At 38.3% G+C, this 24,216-nt stretch overlaps 4 protein-coding genes across 5 annotated transcripts; 2 read left to right on the plus strand and 2 right to left on the minus strand.

Annotated features, from left to right (window-relative positions):
* Positions 1 to 654: 654 nt before the first annotated feature.
* Positions 655 to 1,749, minus strand: LOC137738015 (uncharacterized). The gene has a single exon (XM_068477615.2). The coding sequence runs from the start codon at positions 1,443 to 1,445 to the stop codon at positions 834 to 836; it is 612 nt and encodes a 203-aa protein (XP_068333716.1). The 5' UTR covers positions 1,446 to 1,749; the 3' UTR covers positions 655 to 833.
* An 837-nt stretch (positions 1,750 to 2,586) lies between these two features.
* Positions 2,587 to 4,617, plus strand: LOC137736588 (large ribosomal subunit protein eL19z). The gene is made up of 5 exons (XM_068475831.2): positions 2,587 to 2,771; positions 3,532 to 3,654; positions 3,810 to 4,123; positions 4,242 to 4,288; positions 4,377 to 4,617. The coding sequence occupies exons 1-5, from the start codon at positions 2,660 to 2,662 to the stop codon at positions 4,402 to 4,404; spliced, it is 624 nt and encodes a 207-aa protein (XP_068331932.1). The 5' UTR covers positions 2,587 to 2,659; the 3' UTR covers positions 4,405 to 4,617.
* A 1,235-nt stretch (positions 4,618 to 5,852) lies between these two features.
* LOC137737729 (phospholipase D zeta 1) lies at positions 5,853 to 13,650 on the plus strand. 2 transcript variants are annotated; one of them, XM_068477278.2, is made up of 20 exons: positions 5,853 to 6,325; positions 6,689 to 6,790; positions 6,929 to 7,038; positions 7,123 to 7,264; positions 7,434 to 7,604; positions 7,958 to 8,131; positions 8,614 to 8,856; positions 8,953 to 9,069; positions 9,248 to 9,387; positions 9,509 to 9,658; positions 9,866 to 10,022; positions 10,097 to 10,624; positions 11,019 to 11,129; positions 11,572 to 11,718; positions 11,799 to 11,996; positions 12,136 to 12,237; positions 12,545 to 12,676; positions 12,822 to 12,887; positions 13,030 to 13,091; positions 13,186 to 13,650. In XM_068477278.2, exons 1-20 carry the CDS (start codon positions 6,101 to 6,103, stop codon positions 13,433 to 13,435), a joined length of 3,327 nt encoding a protein of 1,108 aa, XP_068333379.2. In that variant the 5' UTR covers positions 5,853 to 6,100; the 3' UTR covers positions 13,436 to 13,650. The 2 variants fall into 2 exon arrangements, with proteins under 2 accessions (XP_068333379.2, XP_068333380.2); XM_068477279.2 differs by lacking the exon at positions 11,572 to 11,718 and having other exon boundaries at positions 5,884 to 6,325.
* A 4,479-nt stretch (positions 13,651 to 18,129) lies between these two features.
* LOC137738318 (putative protein phosphatase 2C 34) lies at positions 18,130 to 21,025 on the minus strand. Its single transcript, XM_068477955.2, has 7 exons — positions 20,977 to 21,025; positions 20,658 to 20,838; positions 20,156 to 20,402; positions 19,653 to 19,961; positions 19,225 to 19,342; positions 18,916 to 19,139; positions 18,130 to 18,509 (listed from the first exon to the last, which is right to left on the minus strand). The coding sequence occupies exons 3-7, from the start codon at positions 20,396 to 20,398 to the stop codon at positions 18,279 to 18,281; spliced, it is 1,125 nt and encodes a 374-aa protein (XP_068334056.2). The 5' UTR covers positions 20,399 to 20,402; positions 20,658 to 20,838; positions 20,977 to 21,025; the 3' UTR covers positions 18,130 to 18,278.
* Between the last annotated feature and the right edge of the window lie 3,191 nt (positions 21,026 to 24,216).

Below are 24,216 nucleotides of genomic sequence, written 5' to 3' on the forward strand. Positions count from 1 at the left end.
AGAACAACACTTCACTCCAATACTACGCACTTTCAAACCCATATGACATCGTAGATACTTGAATAAATTTATAGTGCATATCAGACCTAACTCCTAAGATACCAATACCACAAAGCTGCTCTTGTCAAGACTTGCCCATTCAAATTTAAACAAAGAGGTTACAGTGAACTACTATCGTCGAGAACCTAACCTAAGAACTAAACCTAGACAAAAACATCACCAAGACTGGACGTAAGTTTACCATAAGCACGGTAACTTGTTCTATCTCCACCTCTGGATAGGGGTCTAAAGCTCCAAACAACAGCTTTTTACCCTAAAAAGTCACACTTTGAAGTGCTTACCCTCAATACTTTCCAAGAATATCTGCATAACTTATCATCACAATCCTCTGGCATTATACAACCCAGTATGCTTCTAAGCTCCACTTCGGGATGAAGGTCTAAACATCAATATCTTACTCTAAAAAATCACATTTTGAAATGCCTACAAATGAATCAATGTTTTTCGAGAAAATCTGCGTAATCTATGTCCCAATCCTCTGACATTGTACTAGTCAGTGTGTTTCCGCGTATTTCGAACACAGAACTTCATTTCATATTCCTAAGAGTTAGCATTAACTCATACTTACACAATCATCAAGTTCGAGCAGAGATATTATTCAAAGGAAAATTAATTATTAACAGAATCAGACCACCCATTCATAACACCAATGGCAATTTATGTACAATATATACAAATTCGAGCATCGAAGAAAACCAAACTAAACGCACAAATTAGACCCGACTTCTTTCCCCAATCCATACATTAAGCATTGAGAACGAAACGGTACCAAATCAGCAGACCGAAGTCAATCTCATGGGCACCTTCTCCCTGTGGGCGTCTCCCAACCCATCCGCCAATATTCGAATCACCCTCTTGAATGCGAAGTGCACGCAATTCGAAAGCGCAATCCAACACATCACCTCGTAGACGAAATCGAACGCCGGATCGGACGGCGAAGACGACGAGGACTCATCCCAACTATTCCCTCCAAACCTATCGAAATTCCAACCCCCGCCGCCGCCACCTCCACTGCCTCCCCATCCTCCGTTGAAAAACGGACCATCCCCGCCGAAAAACCCGCCGTCTTCCTCGCCTCCGTCGTTAGAATCGTCGCCGCTCGAAGGTCTCCGTCTGGTACGGCGTTTTTTGCGGAGGAGGGTTCGAGTTGCGGTTCTGGTAGAGTTGGGCCGGGCACGCGGCGGAGCGACAGCGTCGAAGGAAAAAATAACGGCGGAGATCTGGGGGACTCCATTGGAAGGCGAAGGCTGATCGGCATGAGTATAGGTGATGGAGATTTGATTGTTGGATGTGAGGTCATGGTGACGAATTAGGAACTTGGCGAACCCTAGGCCCTGGGCGGTGGTTGCGACTGTAACGGTGTCGTATAGAAGAGAGATATCCATCGCCGATGAATTCGATTTGTGGGAAAAGTGAATTTGGCGGAATCGGTTGGGAATTTTGGTTGGGAAATTTTCCGGGGAAGTGCGGGAAAATCAGGACGGTGAAAGGGAAACGACGGGAACTTGATGAAGAGTAGAAGAAATTGGCGACAGCTGTGAAAAGGCCAAGTTGTTATTCGTTGGCGGGTGGCTACGGTACAATTTTGACGTCGGCGATGGACATCTCAATTGAGTAAATTGCATCCAACTTGCATTGGGTTTGCTGACAAAAGCCCGAACAATAGACTGGGTCTCTAAAAGAGAAGCGTTAACATCTTTCTCTTAAAAGTGATTTTTTTATGAATTTTATGTTATTTCATAGTTTTACGTATGAACATTGTAAAATATCATGCCAAAAATATGAAGTGGCATACAAGCATGCATTCAAGAGAGTTTTCTTAGTATTTCTCTTTTTAAAATAATCTAAAACTAATGTTGGCTCTTTACGACTCGAGATGGCTTTACGTTTCTAATTCCCTAGTTTCTTCATTTCTATTTGAAATTTAAAAAACAAAAAAAAAAAAAAAAAAAAAAAGGATCTACTAATAGCATGTTTACATACATAGAACTGGAATAAGAAGAATGTAGAGTAAACAAAAATTAGCTTATAAAAGAATCATAGTGAGCGTGAAATGAAAGTGAGCATTTGTTGTTGAATCATGATAAAAGGGCATAAGTAATGGCTCGACATAGATGGTTCGAACCAAGAAAAATTAAAGACATCCGAAATGCTAAAGATATACAAAAGAATGTCGAAAATTAAAATGGTTGCTTAGATACATTGAATAAAATAAAAGTAACTTACCTTAAAAAAAAGGGATTTGTCGTTTTCACTTCATCAAGTTATTATGGACTCCTCGAAATGTAATTTATCTCTTATCATTCCGTAAAAATTGAGTGCATGATGATCTTTTTTGCAAGGCAAAGTTAACAAACACACCTACCAAAATTACGGTTTACCCGAACCTTTGCTTTGTGGGCTAATGGGCTCAAAGAACTGGGGCCAATATATTGGGCTTTTGGGAAAGTAGTTTTGGGTCGATGGTAGCCCACACTTCCAAAATCGTAAACAACCCACCAACTCAGCCTCTTAAAACCCTAGCCTTTTATACTCATCCCCGACCTCTGAAACAGCCTACAAGTCTCCTCTTTCTCGTAAAACCCTAGAGGTAGCAGCAATGGTGTCGCTGAAGCTCCAGAAGCGGCTTTCCGCCAGCGTCCTCAAGTGCGGCCAAGGAAAGGTCTGGCTTGACCCCAATGAGGTCAGCGAGATCTCCATGGCCAATTCCAGTATGTACCCCTCTTTTCATTTTTAGGGCTTCTTCCAATTCGTTTCAATTCGAGGTTTTTTGCTTTTTTCTTGGGTTTGGATCTGAAAATTTTGGATTACGATTTGTGCGAATTTGGATTGTTGCACCGAGTTGATTTCGATTGGGTTTAATAGGAGAGTAGTTATGTTATAAACACGGTGTTGAGTTGATTAATTTACCCAATTGATTAGTATTGCACCGAGTTTATTTCGATTGGATTTAATAGGAGAGTATTTATGTTATAAACACGGTGTTGAGTTGATTAATTTACCCAATTGATTAGTATAACTAATTAATTTAGTTTAGCAAGAGAAATGATTCGAGTATGTACTGCATATCGTCGATTTTTGAAATGATCGATTAAGACTATCCAATGTGCTTCCGTGTTATTTATCGAAAAAGTTTGCGTTGCGGTCGGCCTTCTCGCAGTTAAAATCTGATTATTGGTTTTGGTTGAAGTCTAGAACATGCTTTTTATGCACCATAATGTTTGATAATATTTTGCTGTAATGTTCCGAAGGCACTGCACTTTATGAGATTACTTGATAAGTTAAAGTCCCAGCTGCAATAGTTCCGCTATATTTGTGATTGCACTTTTATCACCATACTATACACAACCGAAGTAGTGCTTTATACATCTTAGTTTTTTCCATTTCTCGATTTATCTGCGCTAGTTTCTTTTGCCTTGGGGTTTTTTATAGACTTTGATGTGATTGATGATAATAATAACCGGTTTTCAGGGCAAAACATCAGGAAATTGGTAAAGGATGGGTTCATCATCAGGAAACCAACAAAGATCCACTCCCGTTCTCGTGCTCGGAGAATGAAGGAGGCCAAGAGGAAGGGTCGTCACTCTGGTCATGGTATGTTATTCTTCAATTGATTCAGCAATTTTTTTGTCATATTATGGTCATATTTCTTTCTGCAAACCATCTTAGTTCAGTTAGGTTTCTTTTTCCCATACTGTTACTAGGAAGGACATTGTAAAGGATATGACGAGTTTTTTTAAATTTTCCAGGTAAGCGCAAGGGTACCAGGGAGGCAAGGCTGCCCACCAAAATCCTCTGGATGAGGAGGATGCGAGTATTGAGGCGCTTGCTCCGTAAGTACCGAGAGTCCAAGAAAATTGACAAGCACATGTACCATGACATGTACATGAAGGTGAAAGGTAATGTCTTCAAGAACAAGCGTGTGTTGATGGAGAGTATCCACAAGTCAAAGGCCGAGAAGGCCAGAGAAAAGACTCTAGCTGACCAGTTTGAGGCCAAGCGTGCGAAGAACAAGGCTAGCAGAGAGAGGAAGCATGCTCGCCGTGAAGAACGATTGGCACAAGTAGGCTTAGACATTAAGAAAATCTTTTGATTGCCCTTTTTTGTGCTGAATTCACGTTGATCGTTTGTAACATATGTTTTTGGACATTCATTTTTATTTTTGTGTCTGGATGTTGCAGGGACCTGTAGAGAAGGCAGCACCAGCAGCCGCACCCCAACAGTCTGAGTAAGTTTACTTGAAATCTTGTGTTAACGCTTGTACATTTGTTGGACACAAGGATCATGAAATGAAACATTTCTGTTCGTTTCTGCAGGGGAGGTGCGAAGAAAGCAAAGAAGTGAGTAGCGACGGACCTTTACTCCGAGCACTGAAGAACCAGAAGTCTAGACGTTATTGCTGTTAAGTTTTATTTATATATACAGAAGTTTTATTTCGTGAGCTACTTTAAAGAAACTGTTAAACCTTTTGAGATCGAGTAGTACATTTTCTTATATGTTGATTGCAGTGTTGGTAACTTTGTTGAATATATCAGTCAAGGCGTATGTTTGTGCTAATTTTCAGAATGCAATTTGATTGAGAATGGTCCTCTTTCCGGGCTAAAGAATAGATGTCATTCTTTCTAGTTACATGTAAGCGATCTAGATACAAATGACATCTCATGTGAGTCGAGGAAAGGGGGCGGACATCCTCGGCGTCGATGCTGTCTGGAACGAGGGACCGATGCCCATGTTGTGGTTGAATGTTAGTGGGTAAGACGTGTGTTTCTGTGCTTTGTTTGGTAAACTCAGCAATTTTTATGAGATTACACAATAACTCCCCTTTTAGTTCCTTGTTAAATTCGCCTGCGATTTCTAAACTACTTTTACCGCTGATTCCGATATTCCAAAGTTAAGAAAACAAAAGCGCATTTCTTGGCACCGTATCTTGAAAATGGTTGAACATTGATAGGACTGCAGTACCCACATTTGTTTCTGAAACATGCACAACATTCTAGTCGCACCAATAATTTGACCAACAATCTGGACCAACCAGTCTTTTATAATTCATTTTGGACTGTTAGATATAAATCCCAAACCAAATCACTAAAAGATTTGGGTTATCTGATAAATTTCATGGTAAGGATAAGATTGGATTACGTGATGAACCAGCATGCTCGTTTTGTACTCTTTTTAGCACTTGTGTTCATATGTACCTTGAAGTTTATAACATAACTTGCATATTAGAAATTTGGATATAATTTGAATAATAAAACGAAAAGTGTTTTATTGGGAAAAATGTTCTATTCCCAACATAGATAGAATCATAGAGGTGGTTTTGGTGATTTGGATGTACTGTCAATTATTTCTAAATCACTTCCAAACAAATTTAATTTGATATAAACTATGGACTGCAATTAAATTAGATAGGACATGGCACACATAAGTTGGTTGGTAGTGTTGGAAGCGTGTACAAAACATGCTTCTTATGGCTGGTTTGGTATTGTTGTGCTTTGAAAAAAAACTGTTTTTGCTATGTTGTGAGAATAAGCAGTTGTGAAATAAAGCAGCAGAGTATTTGGTAAATTTTTTTGTAAAAGTGCTTTTGAAAAAAAAAAAAAAAACAGTATTATAGTGTTTGGTAAATTTTTATGTAAAACAAATGTGAAAAAAAGCCGGGCTGAAGCAGAATGTTAACCAAACACAAAAACAGCTCTCAACGTTTTTTTATGCCAACTTTTTTCAGAATCGGCTCAGTACCAAACCAAGTCTTATTGTTCCATTTTTAAAGTCGACTCCCTACAACTCCACGTATATAAACCAATAAAACTCGAAGTTTCCACTTTTGAGGAGAATTCGACTCCCTCCCTCCTTTTTCTGACCAAAATAAATACTCCTTTGACGTCGTTTGCTTGTGGCGAGCGGTGACTCCCCCGAATTCCGTCTCGTTATTTTGTTTTACTTTTCGTTTTATTATTCAAATTATATCCTGCAACAAACAAATTACAACAAAAGTGGATCAAATTTTTAAGATCAATCTCCAAGTGATCGAAACCGGAAAATGGAATCGGAGCAGTTAATCTCCAGGGGCGGATCCCGCTACCTCCAAATGCGATCGGAGTCGGCCATATCGCCCTCCTCCTTTCTCTGCCGTCTCTCATCCTTCGAGCCCGCTCGGATTTTCGACGAGTTGCCCAGCGCCACCATCGTCTCCGTCTCCCGTCCCGACGCCGGCGATATCAGCCCCGTGCTTCTCTCTTACACCATCGAGTTCCAATACAAGCAGGCACGCAACTCCGATCTCTCTCTATTTCTCCACGCTTTTGCCTGATTCTCTGTTTCTGAATTTCAGTTTTCAATCTGAATTATGTGTTTGGATGCCGAGAAAATTTGGATAAGTGCAGAGAAAATCCGATATCAGGATGTTAAGTCAAGAGAAAGTCGTTAACTTTTAACGATAGAGAATCTTCTAGAATCATTGCATTTCTGTTTACTTTGTAAAATTGAGGTGTTATTTCCTAATTGGGTCCACTCTTTTCGAATTTTGGCTTTAATATCAAGTTGTGAAGTTGCTAGCTTTAGCTTTGTAGATTACTGTTTAAGATTCTCATGGACTGATTATGTGTTTTAATTTTCTTTTAAACATTAGTTTAAGTGGCGATTAGTGAAGAAACCATCACATGTATTCTACTTGCATTTCGCATTGAAGAAGCGTGCATTTTTTGAGGAAATTCAAGAGAAGCAAGAGCAGGTCTGTGTTTTTTTATCTTACCGTCTGAGTTTGTGAGCGGAAAGCCAGTTTGCATTTTCACTCTTGTATGCACGTGGCAGTTAACCGCTTATCTCGGAAAGTTTGGGATTTAATCTCGTTTGTGACATTATATTAAAGGTTAAAGAATGGCTTCAAAATCTAGGAATAGGAGATCACACAGATGTGGTGCAAGATGATGAGGATGATGAGACTGTTCCCCTGCAGCACGATGAAAGTGCTAAAAACAGGTCACTACTTGTTAAATTTATATTTGTTGTGTACGTTTTTCTGGAATTACTGTCATAAATCTTATAGTTGCATCTTTTGTTCAGAGATGTTCCATCTAGCGCTGCTCTGCCAATCATCCGGCCTGCGCTGGGTAGGGAGCAATCCATTTCGGAGAGATCTAAGGTCGCAATGCAAGGGTATCTAAACCACTTTCTAGGAAACATGGACATTGTGAACTCTCGAGAGGTGTGCTTGGTGCTGTTCTTTCTAAATGTCAATCACATGTGTCGATTTAAATAACTAGTTTTGGAATTGAAATTAGCTATAATTAACGGTGTTTTTTGAACGTCCTCTGCCTTTAGCTATTTTCAGTTTGCTTATTAAATGTCTAAGCCTCAATAATTATGGATTGTAGGTCTGCAAGTTCTTGGAGGTCTCCATGTTATCATTTTCTCCAGAATATGGCCCTAAGCTAAAAGAAGACTATGTGATGGTCAAGCATCTTCCGAAAATTCCAAAGGATGATACTACCAGGAAATGTTGTGCATGTCGTTGGTTCAATTGCTGTAATGACAATTGGCAAAAGGTAAGAAGTCCTTTTGATAAGCTCTCTTTTATATTCACTTGTAACTTGAGTACATTGGTGACAAAGTTATGGCGGTCAACTCTCCAGTCATATTAGTAATCTGTCTGTGAAAGTTTAATTAACTCAAAGAGACCTGTGATTTCTTAGATACTCGACAAAATATAGGTTTTTTGTTGGTAGGAGTCCAAATGTAGAATGGAATCAAGTGACAGAAGATTCTATTATTTTTGGACAACAGATATACAAGCTAAGAGATATCACATGCATAATCTCCTCATCCTTTTTAAGTCTTTAGTTTAAGGTATTTTTCTCACTTGTTATCTTCGTATTACCGTCTAATTGATCCTGTGCAGGTTTGGGCTGTATTAAAACCAGGATTCTTGGCCTTGCTGGCACATCCTTTTGATACCCAACCTTTGGATATAATAGTATTTGATGTACTACCAACCTCAGATGGCAATGGGGATGGCCGCGTCTCACTGGCAAAAGAAATAAAAGAGCGGAATCCTTTAAGGCATACATTTAAGGTTAGTGTTACTTGGCTTCTTCTTTTTTTTTTTTTTTTTTTTTTTTTTTTCCCTTTCTGATGTTATATCTGGTGCTCCAGATTTGTTAAACTGCAGTTCCTGTGATTTCTTCCCTGAAATTCCAGTTAGGTCTGTGTATAAATGATTCTATCAGATGGTCATGCATATTGCTTTTACTCTGGGAAGTCTATATATTATGGTTTATGTTCATTTGGATGTGAATTCTCTAGTAGAATGCAACCATGTGAGTTAGGGTTAAAAACTTAAAAATAAACTAGGAACTTTGACTGCTAACTTTACCCCTGTAAGAATATTGTTCTTAGTTAATTATAAATAAAATGCACAAGTTGCTGGTGGCTGACGAATTTCTATGTTTGCAAGTAGACCTTTCCCTCAATTTTGTAGCCTGTTGTTGCGGGCACTATCTGCCTAATAATGAATATCCAGACAATCTTTTGATAAGTAAAGTGAAACTTGAAAAGGTGGCTTGTGGAAGCCGGAGCATTAATTTGAGAGTCAAGAGTGGTTCCAAAGTGAAAGATTGGGTTGCTTCAATCAATGATGCTGGACTCAGGCCTCCAGAGGGCTGGTGTCATCCTCACCGCTTTGGCTCTTTTGCACCTCCGAGAGGCTTGACTGAAGATGGTAGTCAGGCTCAATGGTTTATAGATGGTCAGTCAGCATTTGAAGCTATTGCTTCTGCAATTGAGGATGCAAAATCAGAGGTGTGTTCTTCTCAGTTTGCTGGGTACCTTTCAGATGTTTATCATAAGTATCATTCTTCATTTTTCTTCTGTTTGATGAATGAAAGTTCCATGCAGATATTTATTTGTGGCTGGTGGCTGTGTCCAGAACTGTACCTGCGGCGTCCATTTCATGCTCATGCTTCTTCTAGACTTGATTCTTTACTGGAAGAAAAAGCTAAGGAAGGGGTTCAGGTGAACCTTACTTTCAAGCAAACTTTAACTCTAATTCTTTACAGGATCGTCATCTATGAATATACTTTAAACTCTAATTCTTTGCATGTCCATCATCTGTGAATTGACTTAAACACAGTTCATTGAAATAAGATTTAGACGTTATTTCTTATTTTTTGATATTGAAACATGTCTACAGATATACATTCTTCTCTATAAAGAGGTAGCCCTTGCTCTGAAAATCAACAGTGTTTATAGCAAGAGAAAACTACTCGGGATTCACGAGAATGTGAGGGTACTACGTTATCCTGACCACTTCTCAAGTGGTGTTTACTTATGGTACGCGCTGTATTTGCAAATCAATTTGTAGATTTTGTATTACTTATTCAGAAAGTCTCTTGGAACTCCCCTATCATGTAATCTTGTTCTGCTTCTGATATTAAATACTTGTTACATATAGGTCCCACCATGAAAAACTTGTCATTGTTGATTATCAGATTTGCTTTCTTGGAGGACTGGATTTATGCTTTGGTCGTTACGATACTGCTGAGCATAAAGTGGGTGATTGCCCTCCTTCTATATGGCCTGGAAAGGACTATTACAACCCAAGGTGAGCTTCTTGTCTACTCTGGGATTATGCATTGACAACTATCCGCAGATAATGACAGAAACATGATATCCGTATTTATACATATTTATTTTTCTTTGCTTTGTATCTTTTATTAAGGGTTTAAATTTATATGTTACCTAGCTCTAGATCTTTTCTGAAATGATTTCATTGTCGTGAAATATGGTTTTTGAAATATAACCCTGTCAGGGAATCTGAACCAAATTCGTGGGAGGATACAATGAAAGATGAGTTGGATCGTGGAAAATATCCTCGTATGCCTTGGCATGACGTTCACTGTGCCCTTTGGGGACCACCCTGCCGTGACGTGGCTAGACATTTTGTTCAGCGCTGGAACTATGCAAAGGTTGATATCCTGCTAGGATGGTATAATTTTGATTTACAATAAGTTATGTGCTAAGTCGGTATATATTCTTTCAGAGAAATAAGGCTCCAAACGAACAAGCAATTCCACTACTTATGCCGCAGCACCACATGGTCATTCCTCATTACATGGGAAGAAGCCAAGAGGTGGAGATTGAAAGTAAGAACGCTAGTAATCACAAAGAGCATAAAAGGACGGATTCCTTCTCATCGATATCATCCTGTCAAGATATTCCACTTCTTATACCCCAAGAAGCTGATGGGCTGGATTCTCCAAATGAACACACACAACTAAACGGGTCGGACTCTCCCCATGATCTCCTTGATCAGCCAAGCAGGATTAGCAACAACCTTGCTTTCCCTTTCCGGAAGTTAAAAATTGCACCAGTAGGTCCTGATACGCCAATGAGAGGCTTTGTAGATGACCTTGATTCTCTGTCTCGACATGGAAAAATGGCTTCTGACGGGGTGGCACAGTCTGGCATGAAAGATCCAGAGTGGTGGGAAACACAAGAACGGGGCAACAAGGGTGGTTTCACAGATGAATCGGGACAAGTTGGCCCTTGTTGCTCATGTCGATGTCAGGTGAACCAAAACTCCTTTGTGTTTTTGAAATTCCATATTATTGCAAATGTCATTTCTGATTTGGCTTCTAATTTCTTATTTGCCATCTTCCTATTTTGATGTTATTTATGTAGTGATATATCTGTTATAAGTGTCAAATTAAGTAACCTTGAAGAACATACTGCTTAGAACAATGTTGTAGGAATTGAACCAGGGGAAACAAGGACTATAGAATTTTAATCAAAGTTGAGTTTCCAAGGGGACGTGTACTCTATAAACCTCCAGAGGAGGTGATATTCAGAAATGTCAGAGGGTTTAATCATTTAATGCGTAGTAAATGTTTCTGTTTTCTTACTGTTTGATTGTGATAATGGACTTTGCATCCTGCATGTTCCTAACAACATCTCACTTTTAGGTTATTAGAAGTGTCAGTCAGTGGTCAGCAGGAACAAGCCAAGTTGAAGAGAGCATTCACAATGCTTATTGCTCTCTTATCGACAAATCAGAGCACTTTATTTACATTGAGGTAAATTTCTTTCTCAATTTTCTTCACTTTGCGATGATACGAAAGTAACGAAACCCATACCTAATGTATTTCAATGTTCTTATGTAAGTTCGTCTTATGTAATAATTTAGACTTACTTATATATATCATATATTTCAGGAAGTATATGCTCAAAATAAAGAGCATTTCAAGCTTTCTCGACAATTTGACAAGCATTATTGCTGCTTTTGATTTTTATTTCAAAAAGAAAAGTTCTGCTTGAGTTGAATTTGCTAGTAGTCATGTATGATATTTCTTGTCCATTCGTCAGCGTTTAGTCCATATTGAGAACTTCTCTTTCTTTGTGGATACATTTTTGCACTATGCAGTCTCTGCTTTCTGATCTTTCTGGATATCCTGCAAGGGACTTTGGTGATAACTATTTTTTCTGACATCCTTTTACTTTTTTGCAACTTCTTCCCAGAATCAATTTTTCATATCAGGTCTTTCAGGAGATGAAATTATACGGAATCGTGTTTTAGAAGCATTATTTCGACGTATTATGCGAGCATACAATGATAAAAAGCCTTTTAGAGTTATAATTGTGATACCACTTATACCCGGCTTCCAGGTTCCAGTTCTTGTCAAAGTCCATAACATATTGTATATATCTGCCCATATATTCCTTGTGCTGATTTTGTGGTTGAACAGGGGGGTCTGGATGATACTGGTGCAGCATCTGTAAGAGCTGTTATGCATTGGCAATATCGAACCATTTGCAGAGGACCTAATTCAATATTGCACAATCTTAATGAAATTCTTGGTGCAAAGATGCATGATTATATTTCCTTCTACGGCCTTAGATCTTATGGTAAACTCTTTGAAGGCGGTCCTGTGGCCTGTAGTCAGGTATTTCCCTATCATCAATGTAACTTTGTGCCTGCCTATGCATCTCTTTCCAATCTAAAGATATTGGTAACATGTTTGTCAAATTTTATAGCTTCCACCTCTTGAATACATCATCATTATATTATTATTGGCACTGCAGATCTATGTGCATAGTAAAATTATGATTGTCGATGATTGCACAACTCTGATTGGATCAGCTAACATCAATGATAGGAGTTTGCTTGGTTCAAGAGATTCTGAGGTATCTCTTCCGCTCTGGTTTCTCCTGCATTATCTTATTATACATTTGATGGTGCTTTAAACCTTAAAGATGCAGAGCGTGTTTGTTATGCTATGGAAGTTATGCATGGCCTAAGCGCACAAAATGACTTGATAAAGTATTTATTCTGAATAAAATGCAACATAATGCTGACTGAGCGTATAAACACAGAATTGTAAATGTAGTACGATTTCAGTATATACTGTCTGTTGCGTAAACTTGACTTTTCTTGTGCTCCTCTTCTACATGCATGGTTGCTTCCATTAACCGTCATTATTTTGTATCTTAGATTGGTCTACTTATTGAAGATAGAGAGATGATTAATTCATTTATGGGAGGAAAGCCATGGAAGGCTGGAAAGTTTTCATTGAGTCTTCGCATGTCACTGTGGTCTGAACATCTCGGTATTCGTGCCACAGAGGTTAGTAAATCTTGTTTTGTTCACTTCTTCCATTTCTTCTCTGTCGTCGTTAATTCACAGCTGTAACAATAATGATATTGTGAATCTTAAGATACCTAGTGTCACTTGTCTGATTGTCTTTGTACGTTTTTCATTGTGTTGTCAGATGGATCAAATAATCGACCCAATTGTCGATTCAACTTATAAGGACATCTGGATGGCAACTGCAAAGGTGAAAAAAACAAGGAGAAAAATATCTTGACGAGCAGATGAATAAATAATTAATATTTTGGAGTTTAATTTTGTTGAAGTCATATATTGCTTTGTATCTGCAAGTAATAACAATATGTGCTTTTTTGTTTCTTTGTTTACAGACAAATACCACAATCTACCAAGATGTGTTTTCTTGCATACCAAACGATTTTATACATTCCAGGTATATGCATCTTTAGTCTTCCTCCTAATCCCTTACATTTTCTCACTTGCTAACAAATTGTTTGCCCCATCCGGCCACGGGTGACTTCACGCAGGGCTGCATTCAGGCAAAGTATAGCCTTCTGCAAGGAGAAAATTGGGCACACAACTATCGACTTGGGAATTGCTCCCGAGAAGTTAGAATCATATCAAAATGGAGATGTGAAGACAGCAGATCCCATGGAGAGGTTAGAATCTGTGAAGGGCCATCTGGTTTCTTTTCCTTTGGATTTCATGCTGAAGGAAGATCTAAGACCTGTGTTCAATGAAAGTGAGTATTATGCGTCTCCTCAAGTATTTCATTGAACACGATTTTCAAGTAATTCGAGCTTTTACTATCTCGGGCCGCCCTCCAACATTGGATATGTCCACATATTGTTTTGTGCAAGGAAAATACTCGTCCGGCAAATTTGTAGATTAAAGTTATAGAAAAAAGAGGAGGCTGAAGCCCTGCATATGTCACTGTTTAAAGAATGTAGTTAGGAACAAAAGTCAAATAAAATCAATTCATTCTTTCCGCAGTTTCTCGTCTTTTGATTTGAAATACTTGGCTCTTTAATTCACATGTGAAAACAAATCAGAATTTTTACCAATTTAGCAGGAATCACTTTTACTGGTTTTAAAGGAAAACTAATGAAAAATATTTGAAAACTTTGAATTTTAACATAAGGACAAAATAAAAAGTAAAATGAATAGTACCAGATTTGATTTTTTAGTGTAAAAATATGATTTTTTATTAAAATCCTACTATTAAATTATGCGCAAAAGATGTACGACTTGCACCAAAACTGTGAAAGAATACAAAAACTCCCTAGTATTAAATTACACGCATGTTCATTTGGTTAAATTGTCCATTTAGAGTTATTGGAGCCCCACCGCAGAGGGCGAGGCTTTCAAAAATTGACGAGCACGTCCACCGAAGTAGGGTGGAACTAGCACGCCCAGATTGTGTGTTCGAAATAGTAGGTGTTGGCACGACCCGCCGTCACTTTCGATCATTGACGAGTCATCCTTCACCCCTGACAGGACAGGTTAGGGGTCGAAACAGGCGTATCGCTTTACTTATAGCCAACTTGTTAACCTTCCACTACATCACCCCCCGATGTGGGACAGAGTTTGGAGTTGCAACTGTTTCTGTTTGGTGTGTTATAATGTGCGTACTTCAAAAGCAAAAACGTTGACAAGGGCTGGTGACTATTCTAAAACTGTGGGGTGTGGTTACAACGTCCCGCAGTATTGAATGCCTCAAATTTGTAGCCATATGATTTTATCCTTATAATAGAATGCACACAACCATGCTTTATGCCCTCTCTCTGTCTCCTTGTCCATCCTTTTCTCAAAAATTGGACAAAATTCCTAAATCTCTCTCACTCAGTCGAAACCTGTAGCTCCCATCTCTCTCTCTCTCTCTCCAATCTGTCAGTCCCTTTGTCCCACTCCTCTCCTCCCCCAACAACCCTATGACCGATACATCACCTCTAGCCACACCCACCCGCCCCGAGCCGAAAATCCCAACGATCCTCTCCCTCCAACACGTCAACCCTTATGTCCCCCTTTCGTCTCTTTCCCCGAGTGAAAGGCCACATCTAGCCCAAAGACCCAAAACCATTTCTGAAGCCCAAAGACAATTTTGTTAATAAAGTTAAATCCAACAAAAGCAAGGGGCAGAGAGAGTCAGTGGCACTTTCGTAAATAAAGTGAAATGTACTCCAAAATTGCACAGTGCCACCTCCCCCCTACTTTAGACTAAAGTAATTAGATCTCAATGTTCAAATATGGTCATTCATTTTCTAGGGTATTGTAGACATGGTTCTAAATGACGCTAGGCATTAGTTGGGCGGCCGGTTGGGGCCAAGCTCCCATGCGTCTAGACAAACTAGGTGGATTTATAATTTTTCAGAATTTAATTAAATTTATTATAACAAAAACTAGTTATACTTAATAAGATGGAGTGTTTCATTAACTCAAATTAAAATTTTAATAAGATGGTAAGCATATATAACGGCCCACCCCACCCCTTTTTTTCCTCTTCTCCTCTCTCTCTTCTGCAACATCATTTCCATCTCTTAATTAAAAAAGCCAAATCATGCAGCTTATTTACTTTACCTCTCTCTTGCTTTTATTATGAGTGCCTCGTTTCCATCGACTAATTATAACCACATGGGCTGTTTTATACTATCATACCTCTCCCTCTATTTCTTTTTGGTATTATAAGCATCCTCGTTTCCATCGCCTTCTCTCTCTTCGACAAAGATGTTGCTTGTTCTTCTCCTCTCCCTCTCTTAGAACCAGGTTGTTATCCCCATTAGACCTCTCCCACCGCCTCCACAAGCTCCTCCAAACCTCCAATTTTCATTCCAAAAGCCCAAAAGAATTCCAAAAATCCCAACGAACAAGCAACATTTGAAGAAATCTGAGGTAGATTCTTTTAACAATAAAGTGGGGTTTGTATGTGTTGCTGAGATTTCTAGTTTACTCTCTTTCTTCTCGTCAAATTGCATCGAAACAAAGAATCGACGAGGCTCTGAAAGGCTGCCTAGACAGCTGTCTACCACCTCCAAGACCGCCTAAATAGCGCATAGGTGGCCGACTAACTCCTACCCAATTTGATGAACATTTTAGCATAAATCCCAGTGACACTCGACTGCCCAACTCCTAGGCAGCCGCCTAGGCCAATTTTTAGAACACTGATTGTTGAAAAATTGCAATCTGTGATGCCAAGAAATGAGGCAAATCCTACGCCAAGTGGATAATTGACTGAACAACTAGCTCTTTGTCTAGTATTATTTCTCTTCTCAATGTTAGAAGATGTCTCAAGCTCAGTTTCTAAGTCACCCCATTCAATAATAAAAAAAATCAAATTATGTAATAAGATTCCTCAATCTTTATCCTTATGGGTACCATTTTCAAAAAGGTGGAAGTGCAACAACTCATTCTAAGCCATGAAATTTATATAACACAACTTAACAGGATCACAAGGCAAACTCCTAGCATTAAATCCTTATGCTTCTTTCATATACAAATTGATACAAATTCTTGCTTTCGAAGAATCGATGTATCAGTTTCAAGTTCAGAAGCATTAAACAAGGCTGGGTTTAGGTCTTAGGGTTAGGGTTTAGGGTTTAGGGTTTAGATTTAGGGTTTAGGGTTAGGGTTTAGGGTTTACGGTTTAGGGTTAGACAAATTATTTGATGTGTGGTTTCTAAACCCTAAACACTAAACCCTAACCCTTAACCCCTAAACCTAAATCCTAAACCCTAAAATCCTAAACCCTAAACCCAAACCTTAAACCCTAACCCCTAAACCCCAAAGCTTGGTATGACAAGTTATTCCACACTTTGTTGTCTCTTGGGTTTTCAATTTCTCAATATGACTGCTCATTGTTTGTGAAGTTTCAACCATTTCTGGTAATTGTACTAGTGTATGTTAATGACATACTAGTTACTGGTCCTAATCCTACGTTTGCAAATCTTTCATAACTAAGCTTAGCCAACTTTTCCAATAAAAGACTTGGGTGCTCTACATTACTTCTTAGGCTTAGAAGTACATAGGACTTCAGATGGAATTTTTCTTTCTCAAAACAAGTATGCACGAGATCTTCTTATCAAGACACATATGGAAGGGAGTAAGCCTTGTACTACACCTCTTGGCACTCAGAAACTTGATCATAGTGATACCTTGTTGTCTAATCCACATAAATATAGGTCTATAGTTGGGGCTTTCCAATATTTGACATGGACTAGACCTGACATCTCTTTCGCAGTTAATCAACTATGTTAGTTTCTTCATTGTCCAAGGGACACTCATTTTCGAGTTGTGAAAAAAATGTTAGGATTTTTAAAAGGCTCTATTCATAAAGGTATGTGGTTTAAAAAAAAAAACAATCTTCATGTCACTGCTTTCTCAGATGTAGATTGGGTAGGATGTGTTTTTTTACAGAATAAGCACTAATGGCTATTGTGTTTATCTGGGCAGCAAGCTTATCAGCTGGAGTGCAAAGAAGCAACATACTGTTGCTTGTTCATCCACTGAGGCTGAACATAGATCTCTTGCCCACACTTTTAGTAGAACTCACTTGGATATGCAAAATTTTCAAGGACATTGGCTTTCCTCTTTCTAAGGTTCAAGTCTTGTGGTGTGACAATGGCTCAACTATCTCTTTGGCATTGAATCTTGTTTTTCATGCTTGTACCAAACATGTTGAGATCAATTAACACTATCACAGGGAACTTGTACTTGCTTAACTTCTGAAGGTTTAGTTTGTTCGTAGTCACAACCAAATTGTAGACATTCATACTAAATCTTTGTCCAAGGCTAGATTTTTGTATCTTCAATCCAAACTTTCTCTTGGTTTCCCTCCGTTCAGCTTGAGGGGTTATAAGGACACAGATAAGTAGCCTAGTCAGCAGTCCATGTTAGCAGCATTTTCATAGCTTAGTGCAATTAGTTTGTTTTAACAGAAATGTAACTAATCATAGTTAAAAGTTAATTAGTTACATTTGTTTAGCTTACTAATCATTTATTCCGAAATGTATAAATATGCCAATGTAAATTCATTTCAATCAATGAAAGATATATTTCTAAGAACAAGTCCTTTGCCCAATCGCCCCGTTGTTTTGGAACTGCTGGAGCTTATTTCTTCAGCCTAAAGACTGTTAAACCCAATTGGTAGGGCAGTTTCCCTACTGCTGGAGATGCTCTTAGTGGATGGATACCTCGTTTATCTTGATGCCTTGAATTCATGGTCATGTGCTTGCTCACAAACCTGCCTCGTTTATTATTAGTAATGCGCCGCTTCAATCATTTTGATGCACCAGTTATGATCGCCTCACTACTTTGATGCCTCATTGGTGGTTTTATTGCTTCTCGTTTCCTTGTTGGGCCAAAAAATGGAAAGTACATTTCTGTATGAGATTCATATTGCCCAGGTTAGTTGGAAACGTTTGAGCTGGATTTTATTGGCTTTAATTCATGGTGCTTGATGCTTTGATTTACGCGTGTTTCAGGATTTGACCTAAGAATTTGATTAGCACAACTGTATTAGTCTGTCATATTATGTGGCTGATAGCACTCTACATCAACTAGGAGGGCATACACTTATATATATACACACAGCGCTGATAGGAACTGAGGATACAAAAATCCTTATTTACCCAGATTCCTTCACTCCAGAGTATTTTGAGACCAAATGGTTGGCTTGTGGCGGGGATGAAGCGTGAAAGAACAGGCAAATAGCTGAGATGTCGTCCATCGCAATGCCTCGTTTCTTAGTCTTCCATGCAAGAGCGGCACATCCCACCAGTCTTTTAGCTGTTTTTTTCCTATCTGGACATGAGGAAACTATTTTAACAGCTTCTTGGTTGGAGATGACATCCCATACCTGAAATCGGGAAATGCAAAATGAGATGAAGCTTTCATGTATGTGTGTGTGTGTGTATATAGAGTTTTTTCTACTCATCTATGCCATGCGATTTTATCAAACTTCTGAGACTACCAACCATACAATTACTTGTCATTTGTGCAACGCTTGACAGAAAATACTACTGTTTTGTTTAATTGATTGCAGATTTGTTCAAGGCACTCGCTTTCTATTCGCATCTCCCTACTCACAAGAGCACGGTATGAATCTGCGACCGTTACTCGTGCGTAGGGAGATAGAGGACAAGGGGGTTATGAATCCGGGATAGTTAAGTTTTTCTGGCATATTTGAAACCAATAATTCCATCTAGCAATTTGGTCTTGTTATTCTTAATCAATTTGAACAAAGTTAACGAGGAAATGCATACCCCATCTGTTGCTAGAATGACAAACTGGTCGCTGCTGGTTATGCATCTTTGAGTCACGTCAGGCATTGAGATGAGCCCGAAGTCCTTCACACAGTAGTCACCAAATGCTCTTGATATTGCCAGTCCTGGTGTTTTACCATTTGGCATCCACACCCTGTAAGTCCCTGGTTCATCCTGTAAGCAAAACACTCGCCCGTTCGACCTATTTATTCGCTCAGCCTCCTCTGTAATGGAAAAGGACCCTCGAATATTAAGAATATGATGCTCATTTGTATATCCATGAGACAAATAGAGAAAAAGAGAGCTGACGAGGTAAATTGGGTTTAAAGTCCACTGTAAGCTGGAGGGCTGCCAAACTGCCATCTTCAGAAACGGAGGCTAAAACAGCCCGAGAATCACCGATGTTTGCAACGACGAGATTTTCACCCTGAAAGATCATTGATCGGGACATTTTTGGGTTACTTCTAATTGAATTCCTGTAATCGAGATGGCATTAATCTAAATACTATGTTGAGAAAGCATTGTAGTCTCTCGTGTCTAGCTAAACCACCGGTACATGCTTTTTTCTCTTCATAAAAACAGTACCAAACTACTCAGATATACAAAGTTCCTGTATTTGACACTAGCTTCAGCCCTAGTTGGAGAACCAAGGATATCTCGTAGAGATGCTCGATGAAATATAGACATGTTTGTGAAGATGTGCTACCGTGAAGAGAGAATCGGAATCTTCTGATTACCTGCTTAATAATTGTCAGAGCCGTAGCGCCACTCCAGTAGGAATCGAGTTTGGAAGAATGCTTGAGCTCCTTGTCAATGGAAGCGTAGGTTTTCAGAAAGGATTGCTTCCACATATCGAAACCATGGAGGTTTCTGTCCATCTCCATTTCAAAATCCAGGTCAAGTGATGTTGAAGTGAGAGTCTCTTGCCAATTGCACAACAGGGAAGCAGGCAAGGATTCCCTGACCCTTTTGCTAACAAGATGACCCCATTGGCCATGGCCATCAAAAATCCCACAAAATATCATGTCTTCTTGGCATCCAAATTCCTGCAACAAAAAATCCAACTTATCGAAAATACTGAAAATGATACGTCTTATGGATACAAACGATATACTACTTTAAACTCATCTAAACTAAAGGAGGGGACTCCAGCTCGAGTGCATATGGGGAGCACATCCGCTCTAGCTGATGCAGCTATGACCGCATCTGCGAAAATAATGTCACGTGACTTTGGACCTACCTTCCAAATGGTTAAGCAATCCTGATTGATCCCCTTCCGGCCTCTCTTGGAGCAAACGGAGGAGAGAGTGTTGGACCTCTCAGACATAACCATGCCGGAAGAACTCGAAACGCGTTCATTCTTTTTGGCTTCCTTTTCCAATGCTTTTGCAGTTTTCCTCGCAACATCGCTAGGGCAATTCTTCGTTTTCTTGCCCGATTTCGTTCTTCCCAACCCCTCAAGAAGAGATGGAAATAACACCATAGCCCTAAGTCCAGATCGATAATTACACACTTGAAAACAAAGTATATGTAATTCTATAGCTTGAATAGACTAAGGTACAACAACTCTAGGCTCTCATCAATCATCATGCTGTGTTTAAGAGACAAGCAAAGGATTTGGAAAGATAAAAGTGATGTTGCAAATATATACCAATAAAATCCGAAAAAATAAAAATCATTCTTCAACATTCCTTGGCAAAGAAGAAAGAGAAACAAAGCCTTCAATATCGATAAGTTCTTACTTTGTACGGTATGAGTTGCTGGAATATGATTTCCGTCCGGCGATGGTCCACAACGAAACAATCAAACAAACACTTGCAAAAGGCGATGGTCCACGACGAAACAATCAAACAAACACTTCCTCTTGCTTATACTCCATTTTCATGTACTTCACCTTCTTCTGTTTGCAAGCTCTAAGTAGACCTACGCAAAAGCATGCTTTGAGTGCAAAATTACTATAACGCCAATACCTTGGCCGCCATGTCATGCAGTTGTCATGGCTCTTTTGGACATTCTAGAGAGAGAGAGAGAAAGAAGGGAGAGAGAGAGAGAGGGTGTTACATCAACGTATTCACATACATCATTTGCCTGCCCACTTCAGCCATAGGATATGCTTTTAGTTTAAGCTATCACAAACAAATAAATAAATATATACTGCATACGTGTGGCTATGTGGGTTTGGAAGCACTCGCAAGATTATCATTAGCTAATCAGCAATATTCTACACAAAGTCGGTCTTAAACAAATGGAAAAAGACCTGTTCGCCGCTGTGATTAAAAGAAATCAATATTGCTGTGGAAGAGATTAGATTGTGATTAAAGATGTATTATCTTGAAGATTATTTAAGTGCAAGAGTTCATTACAAAGTTGTGATTGCGAAAGTAAGTTTATTAATCAAAGAGATTAGGTGGTGTGGTGGCTTAAAATGCCTGAACCGTCCAATGAGATTAGACTATATGACTCTATATATGATTATGCAAGTGATTAAGAAACAAAAAAAATATCAAACCAAATCCAAGGCTATTAGAGAGCCACTTGTGCTGGGGGACCAAATTTACACGTCAAAGTCAGTGGTCAAACGAATTACATAATCGTGATCATACAATACAATCGACATATAAAGATGTTAACACCTACAAAAAGTGGTTTTCTTTAGGGAAAAAAAAAGTTATTTATGGGAGAGTGGGGATATGTGCATGCTAGATTCTTCTTGTAAACAAATCTGTAATGTTCGATGAAACCAGGGTGTGGTGAGATTGCTTTTTCATGGCAAGTATAAGATCAAATTATTCGTCATATTTTCTCCAATCCGGTCAACTACAATTTTTCACGATATAAGAATATATGGTGCATGCTAGTCGATATTATTGATATTGTTGATATTTTGATCTTAAAATGATTATGGAGTATTGTTTACAAACTCGGCTGAAGTCCAGTTAATTGCAATATAAAATGACTAATTCATCACAGCAAAAAAGAAATACAAGCTTATTTTGGGATTTAATTCCATGCTACCTATGTGGAATTGAAGAAATCACAAATCTTGAAGGAAAAGAAGGATTTGGTGTGCACCAACTAGTTATTCTAATTAATCTGATTTCTTAATTTTTCAAATATTGAATTACAAATTTTAATGCATAATACACACTTTTTTTATTCCATGCATTAGTAAACAACAGTAGTGGTGGTTACGGTTTGGTGAAGTGCACTTTTAGGGTAAAATCGAAATTGAAATTTATTTCGGTTTGGGTTGGTGTGGTTTTGGGGTAAGAACCGAAATAAAACTAAACTATTTGGTTTTGGTTCAGTTCGATTCGATTTCAAACGATTTTGGCTTTGATCTGTGCCTCATCGGTAGGCCCATTAAAAGATTTGCATTCATACAAGTATACAACATTCAAACAAATTAAAAAGTTCAAAACATAGTCATTTGCAAACTAAATGCTTTATAACATTAATACAACCCAATTAAAAACAATTCAAGATCACCATCACCATACTAAAATTCAAACAAAGTTCAACAACAAAATGCCTTATTCATTACTTTAATACAACCCAATTGAAAAAGTAAACTACCATACTTAAATTAAAGTTCAAACAAAGTTCAACATCAAAATGTATTATGGCATAAATATTAGTACAACGAAAAATTAAATTGCTCATGCAATTCACCAACAAAGTTTTGATGCTTTAAATCGCTCAACACTTTCTTTTTCCCCTTGCTTTTAGAGACTTTACTCTATGAAGGCTTAGGAGGCCTTTAAGTTTGTGAACAGGCTTGAGAAGACATTCAAGTTTGAGAAAGCAATACTTGGGAAGACCTTAGACCTTGTGAAAGTGAAACCGATGGATGAGAAACCATTAAACCTTACCTTGTGAACCAGAAGTTTAAGATTACCTTGGAACTTGTTATTCTGGTTGTGGATTAAGAGTAAGAGAGGCGATGCCTGAATTCGAATAAGTCAAGGCTAGGTTATGATGTGGTTGAGTCCATACTAAATGTATGGACTCAACCAAATAACCAATTATATTATGACACCTAATTGACTATTAAAATAAATATTTTTTAATATTATATGGTGCGGTTAGTTTTCCATTCGGTTCCAGATATTAAGAATCAAAATCAAACAGTTTCTTAAGCTTGTGGTTGTGTTTGATACATGTATTGGTTTTGGTTTTCAATTTCAAGTGCCCACACCTAACAAAAGGGAAGTCTCGTGACAAAAATCCAATAAAATATTTGATACCTACACAATTTTAGTAAACGGAAAGAAATCAAAAATCCGATAAAAAATTCAATATACTTAGAGCAACTCCATTGTTGCTTATTGCCTTGGGGATAGGCAACCCAATCCACACCCCCTCGCCAAAACACTCCCACTCGCTCGAGCAATTGGGCTCAAGGCAAGCTCGATGGAGAAGTCAGGCAAGAATCATCTGGCCCAACACCCTGCTTATGTGACGCAAGGTTGAAGTCATCATGACATCAGCCACAATTTAAATTATTAAAAAAATTATAAAAAAAATTGTTAGAAAAATATATAAAAATTTATAAAGAAACTAATTAAAGTATAAAAAAAATTATAATTATTTTCTATAAGTACCTAACCATGTTCTTCCGCTTTACACTACATTTCAATATTTCAAATACTTTCACTCAATCTTTTATTATTATCCGAAATTAAAAATAAAAGTTATCTTTTATTATTTTATGAAATAAAAAAATACGAATATTTTAATAAGAATGGTCTAGGTCATTCAGTCTAGAAGTGAAAATGCACTTGAGCAGCTATTTTTACTGTTCATTTAAGATAATTAAGACGTCTATTGTTCAGGAGAGCCTTACTACACTGGGAAGTGTTCTTATGCCTTTGCAAACCTCCTTTTTTTTTTCTTTTTCTTTTTTTTTCTTTTTTTTTGGGGCAAACTATGCTTTAGCAAACCTGTTGTATAAAAAAATCTGAAATTGACGGGACCTTAAAAATCTGAAAATGATGGGACCTTATCCTCCAATAGAAAGAAGGATAATGGTGGGGCTGGCTGGGGATATATAATGCCGAATCCAGATGATTTTCAACTTGCAAATTTTGTGGTGGTGGATTCTTTGGATGCCGAATAAGCATCCAAGTTGGGTCTATGAAGCTTGGCCCCCAATAACATCATTAACAGCTTAAAGTAAAATGCCAGATTCCAAAAGTGCTTCTGTCATTTTAACTTATCTTGGATGTGGATATAAGCAGTTTTACCCATAGAACAAGAAACACAGATATAAAATCCAACTCTGCAGTGTGCACTCAGACA

This window comes from Pyrus communis, chromosome 13 (assembly GCF_041283825.1).
Source record: "Pyrus communis isolate YQ-2024b chromosome 13, ASM4128382v1, whole genome shotgun sequence".
Classification (NCBI taxonomy): domain Eukaryota; kingdom Viridiplantae; phylum Streptophyta; class Magnoliopsida; order Rosales; family Rosaceae; genus Pyrus; species Pyrus communis.